Source organism: Penaeus monodon, chromosome 22 (genome assembly GCF_015228065.2).
Source record: "Penaeus monodon isolate SGIC_2016 chromosome 22, NSTDA_Pmon_1, whole genome shotgun sequence".
NCBI classification, from domain to species: domain Eukaryota; kingdom Metazoa; phylum Arthropoda; class Malacostraca; order Decapoda; family Penaeidae; genus Penaeus; species Penaeus monodon.
In genome coordinates, this window is record NC_051407.1 from 4762264 (window position 1) to 4768323 (window position 6060).

The window sequence follows — 6060 nt, forward strand, 5'->3', positions numbered from 1 at the left end:
GTTTATTGTCTAATTACTTAAAAATTCACAATTGCCTGCATTTTATTTTGTTTATTTTTCTTGTTTACTCTGATTTTGCTATTTGTGTTATCTTGTTTCTGCACTTTCTTTTGATTTTTGGTGAAGCTGAGGTGCTGCTGACAAAGCTGTATTTACAATGATATTTTAGGTATTTGCTGTAGTAGAAGAGGCCGGCACAACCCTCATGAATCATGGGGAAGAACTGGATTCATGGAGTGTCATCATCAATGGACATGTGGAGGTCACACAGCCAGACGGTTCCGTGCATGAGCTTCACCTTGGAGACAGGTAATTATCAGCATTGTCTTTAGGAGTAAAAGGATTAATTAGCCAGTTCTGAGAATGTCCATTCTCCAAACCTTAAAGCTTTCAGGCCTCCAGATGGGTGCATGATGTCAGGCTCAGATTAGCTGGCTAGTTGTAGGGAGGAGGATGGGATGACGAGATATTCCGTAGATGAGTTTTGCATGGCATGATTTCTCTTTGCAGTCTTCCCAAGAGACAAAATGTGATGACCAAAAACTCCTCCTCTTCCGCCAGCTTCGGCATCACGCCCACAATGGAGAAGCTCTACCACCAGGGGGTCATGCGCTCCAAGGTGGACGATTGCCAGTTCGTGTGCATCCGGCAGACAGACTACTACCGCATCTTGCACCAGGGGGAGGAGAACACACGACGCCACGAGGAGGACGGCGTTCTGGTCCTCGTGACAGAACAGAGGCCCATCGACGCAGGCAACAGAAGGGGGAATATTGTGATCAAGGTACTTGGTGTTTGCATTGTGGATGCATCTGCAATTGTTTTTGAGGAAGGTGTAGTTAATGTCAGTTCAAGTGAATAATACTAAATTGCTTATTATTAGAAGTATTGCTACGTTGTACATATATTTAGATTTAAGCTTTATAGGTTTTAATAAATTAAAACCTTGTAAGATTTAGTGAATCTAACTATTTAAAGTAGATTTGTAAAAAAAATTAAGGATTGTTAACTTGTTTCAGTGAAGAATTTTCTCCTTTTCAGTTTAAAAGTGATAAAGTGATGCAAATTATTTGTAATGTGATAAATAGTTATTAGTCAGTCAGGTAATCAGACCTTTATTATTGATGATAGATGGAAATATTAGTGAATGCTTTAGATTTAAGAGAACTAATAGCCTGTTTAGAAACTGTACATATTTCACCATTATATAGGTATTCAACAGATGTAAATAGAATGCAGTTGAAACACATCATACACTTTTTCTTTTTTTCTTCTTTTGATGATAATAGTACTAGATTCCCTAATTAGAAGATACAGACTAAAAAAACTGTAAGTAATCAAGAGTATCTTGCCAAGTCTCCCCCAAAATATCCCTTGAAACAGGACCACTATGTCACTATGCAAAGTCTGTGCAAAGTTTAACTGTGGAGTGTTTTGTGTCTTGAACTATACCTGACCAAGCCTTGTCCATAACCAGCCATTTCCCATCCCTCAGTAAGGAGGAGTGCACGGACACCAAGAGCTCAGCAAATGTAGATCTTCCATTTGTGAGGTTGAAGTGTTCAATTTGCCTCTTCAAGTGGATGTTTTTGTTGGTCACTGTGCGATCCTTTGGTTTGAGATTTTGAAATGAATGAGATTAAGTGTAAAGTGAGAAAAACAAGAAGAGTTTCTTGTTGGGATATCAGAATTAGTGTTAATGTACCTCTGATAACTTATATGAAAAAGATTAGGAATATTTGATTAGAAAGTAAAAGCTAACATCAGGGCAAACACTAGTTGCATTATAAAGTTTGTCAAAGAGAATTAGTTCCATAATTGATTTACAGGAAAGCCATTAGATATACTTAACCACACAAATTAATTTGAGAATGAAATGAAAAAAAATAATCACTTACAACCATTGATTTTAGAAAAATTAATATTGTTTCCCCCAAAAATAAGGTTGTCTGTCAGAATGCAAACTGAGCATACAATTATTTCCTCAGGGAACCGCAGAAAGGCTCATGTCACAGCTGGTGGAGGTGGAGAACAATGTGGATCCAACCTACGTGGAGGACTTCTTACTCACACACAGAACCTTTATTGACAATCCACTCCAAGTGGCAAACAAATTATTAGAATGGTAATTTATTTTTTTCTTTTAACCTCTGACTTTGATTAATGTCTGTTTTAGAAAGGTAGCATTCATAATTGGTAGTGTTTATTAAGAATTAATTATTTGATTTTTGTAATCCAGTGTCACAAAAGTAATAGCCTGTCAATTCTTTAATAGTCTTTGTTGTACTTTATTTAATACTTGAGCAGGTTAACTGATACAGAATATAAAAATACTCATCAGTTGCAAAAGAAAAATGAAAGTTCATTTCCTCACTAGGTTTGAAGACCCCTCTCTAAGAGACAGAGTGACACGAGTGGTGTTGCTCTGGGTAAACAACCACTTCACGGACTTTGAAATGGATCCAGTCATGATGAACTTCCTGGAGCAGTTTGAGGAAGGACTCGAAAGAGAGAAGATGGCGGGGCAGCTCAGGCTGCTGGACTTCGCCTGCGCCACCAAGGCCAGGGCGAGGACTGTGACCCTCACGCGGCCTTCCAGGGATGAAATCCTCCACTTCTCCATCCTGGGGGGGTATGAGCGAGGATTTGGAATCTTTATATCAAAGGTGTGTAGATGTCGGGCATTGGTCATATTAGTCTTTGTATGGAGCAAATATGTAGTTTTATCTTTAATTTGTTTTTGATACTAGATATTGTATTATTACTAAGTTACTTATTCAAATTACATTTAAATGTACTGTTAGTGAAGATTTTATTGATAATGTTATTTTTTCGAAATAGGTTGAGAAGGGGAGTAAGGCCGAGGAGGTTGGCCTGAAGCGTGGTGACCAGATACTAGAAGTCAACGGCCAGAGCTTCGACCACATGAATCATGGACGTGCCCTAGAGATTCTTCGTCAGACGTGTCACCTATCAATCACTGTTAAGAGTAACTTGTTAGGTAATGAGTCCATTTGTTTTTTTATATAAACAGTTTTTTTCCACAGCAAAAATGTACCACAAAGCAGAAAAGTGAAATTGTATTTATCCCCTCAATGGAATAGAAATTAATCAGCTTCCTTCACTGCAGCATTCAAGGAGATGCTACAGACTCCTGACAATTCCCCAAGACAACGCCCGAGAAAGCCATCTGACCCGCGGGGCCTTCATGACGGCAACTTGCCCCTCAACCCCAACTTTGCATCCACCATGAACATCCCAAGCGACCACACTCAGCAGTCTCCTAGGGACAAAGGCAAGGACAACAATAACAAGACATCCTTCATGACAATGAGTGGCACCAAAGCCAACAGGTTCAGGAAGGTCAAGAATCTGCTGAAGCCAAAGACCAACACACAGTAAGTTCATGAGGTCGTTTAGGTTGTAACTTGTGGTATTTGTGTGTAATTTATATTTTCATATTAATATCTAATCTGTCTCTTATTTTATAGTTAAATGTTTTCATGATTACCATTAATTTTATTTTTATTGGTTTCATGATTATCCTTTTTTTGTTTTTCTAATGTTATTTAGGATTACTGTGAATACAATAGATATAGTCGTAAGTCATTTAATACTGGTTGTAATTACAAACAGTGTACAATGCCATTGAAAGTGTTTTGGAAGTGACAATGCATGACTGTGTTGCAGAGAGTCACAAATTAACAGCGATGAAAGCGTGTCGTCCCAGTCAAGTGTGGGTGGTGGACTCTACCACAGTCACAGCAACCCAGATCTGAGCACAACTGGAGCCTATGAAGATGTCAGAACAGAGTTTCCTGAGCATGTATTGAAGGTAAGAATCTCAGCCAGAGTTTCCTTTTCAAAGTTATCAATTTCTTTGAGTGTAATATATTCAGAAAAATTAGTAAGATTTGCTCTAGGGAATTTGAATTGGACAACAATATAATGCTTTTCCTCCCATTATCCTAGGTTTATCGAGCAACTGACCAAGCTGCGAGATTCCTACCGGTCCACAAGGAGACCACAGCTCGCGAGGTTGTGATGCTCGCACTGCAGATCTTCAACATCAATGACCCTTCGGGTTCCTCCAACTATGCACTGTATGAAGTCTCAGTCACAGAAGAAGGCCTCACAAAGCAAAAGAGATTACCAGACTCACTGCAGAACTTGGCGGAGAGAATAGGTATAGCATTAGTAATATATTTTTTCTATTGCTGTATGGCCATTAATATTTATACATATTTGATTAATAACAGAAGAATTTAATGGGTGTGTTTAAATGTTTATTTATATTATTGTTCATCATGGCTTCATTTTTTAATCTTTTCTCTTTTAGGACTAAGCAGTCGATACTACTTGAAGAACATCACAGTGTCACAGACTTTGGTCCCAGATGAAAATGTGAATGAGTTGGTCAGGGAGTCAACAGTTTACTTCTTACAACTTAACTCAGTTGAGTTAGCTATTCAGCTTACTCTTGAGGACTATACAATATTCAGGCAAATTGAACCCACTGAATATATTGATTATCTCTTCCACCTCAACTCCAGATATGGAACTCCGGCTCTGTCACAATTCGCTGAGGTATGCAAGTTTCTGTGTCATGCAGATTATTATAATTACATTTATATCCTTTATGGTTATTACAAATCATGCACAATACTGATAGTCTGAATGTTAAATTTCTAATATTTTACCCTAAATGTAAGTTACATGTGTAATTCAAATTCTTCTTTAAATATAAATAATCTTGTTTCTCTCTCCAGCTTGTTAATCGTGAAATGTTCTGGGTGGTCACAGAAGTCTGCTCAGAGCATAATCTAGTCAAGCGATCCAAAATCATCAAGCAGTTTATTAAAGTTGCCCGTAAGATTTTTTTTAATTGAGTGGAGTAAAATGTTGCATAATGCCATTGTTGCTTTGGATATTTCATTCATGTCCAAAATCAGAAAGCACATATCCAGATTAAAATCTCTCTTCCTCACAGGACAATGTAAGGAATGTAAGAATTTCAACTCCATGTTTGCCATATTGTCTGGTCTGGGGCATGGAACGGTTTCGAGGCTAAAGCAGACCTGGGAGCGCTTGCCTTCCAAGTACCAGCGCATGTTCCATGACATGCAGGATCTCATGGATCCTTCCAGAAACATGAGCAAGTACCGCAACCTGGTCCAAAGCGAGAACATCCAATCACCCATTGTAAGGGCCCAAATCGTGCATTTTTATTTAGATTTCCTTGGGTGTTTTTATTTCTTTGATTAATAGTGCATTTTATTTGATTTATTATTACTTTTTTTATGGGATTTGCAAGATTAATAATTGTCAGTTCTCAAAAGCCTGTTTGTCTTTTTTGCAGATTCCATTCTATCCAGTGGTTGCCCGTGACTTGACATTCACTCATGAGGGTAATGACGACAAGGTTGAAGGACTCATCAACTTCGAGAAGCTCCGCATGATTTCACGTTACATCCGTGACCTCCAGAACATGTGCTCAGCCCCTTACGTAAGTTGTGCTAACGTGGCATGTAATTATTGCCCGTTAGATTTACTGATATCTAACATCATATTTTATTGCCATATAATTTTTAATTTGTACAAGATAATATACTAGATTATTGCCATCTGATAGGTGACATTCTTATTATTGATGTCTTTTTGTTTCAGGATCTGTTCAACATGCAGGATGCTGGAGGTCAACCCCCAAGTGCTGCACTCATAACACTCAACCAAATGGGAGCTCAGATTGCAACAGTGAAGAGAAGGAAGAAATCCACTGCTGCCCCTGACAAGAAAAAGATGTATGAAGAGGTAGGTTCCATTTTTACTCCTTGTGTGCATAAGGTATATTGGTTATCTCAGCTTGTACTGTCATTGAGGTTAACGAATATATGTATGCATTAATATTAACTGCTATTTTGTTCTTTTTTTTTTCTGAAACAGGCTCAAATGGTCCGGAGGGTGAAAGCATACTTGTCTCGGTTGCAAGTGATTACAGATGAGGAGCAGCTTCGCAACATGTCCTTGGAGTGTGAAGCAGGTCCAGAAGGGCATAAACCT

At 38.3% G+C, this 6060-nt stretch overlaps 1 protein-coding gene across 1 annotated transcript in view; it reads left to right on the top strand.

Moving 5' to 3' along the window:
* LOC119586837 (rap guanine nucleotide exchange factor 2-like) overlaps positions 1–6060 on the top strand; it is a gene marked incomplete in the record, with an annotated part of 32613 nt that overhangs the window by 19351 nt on the left and 7202 nt on the right. The window contains 14 exon segments of the mRNA XM_037935565.1: positions 170–309; positions 562–784; positions 1989–2125; positions 2378–2666; positions 2842–3001; positions 3131–3398; positions 3691–3835; positions 3973–4186; positions 4340–4587; positions 4770–4869; positions 4991–5202; positions 5360–5506; positions 5668–5811; positions 5944–6060. Of these exon segments, the coding sequence (XP_037791493.1) occupies positions 170–309; positions 562–784; positions 1989–2125; positions 2378–2666; positions 2842–3001; positions 3131–3398; positions 3691–3835; positions 3973–4186; positions 4340–4587; positions 4770–4869; positions 4991–5202; positions 5360–5506; positions 5668–5811; positions 5944–6060 (2544 nt within the window).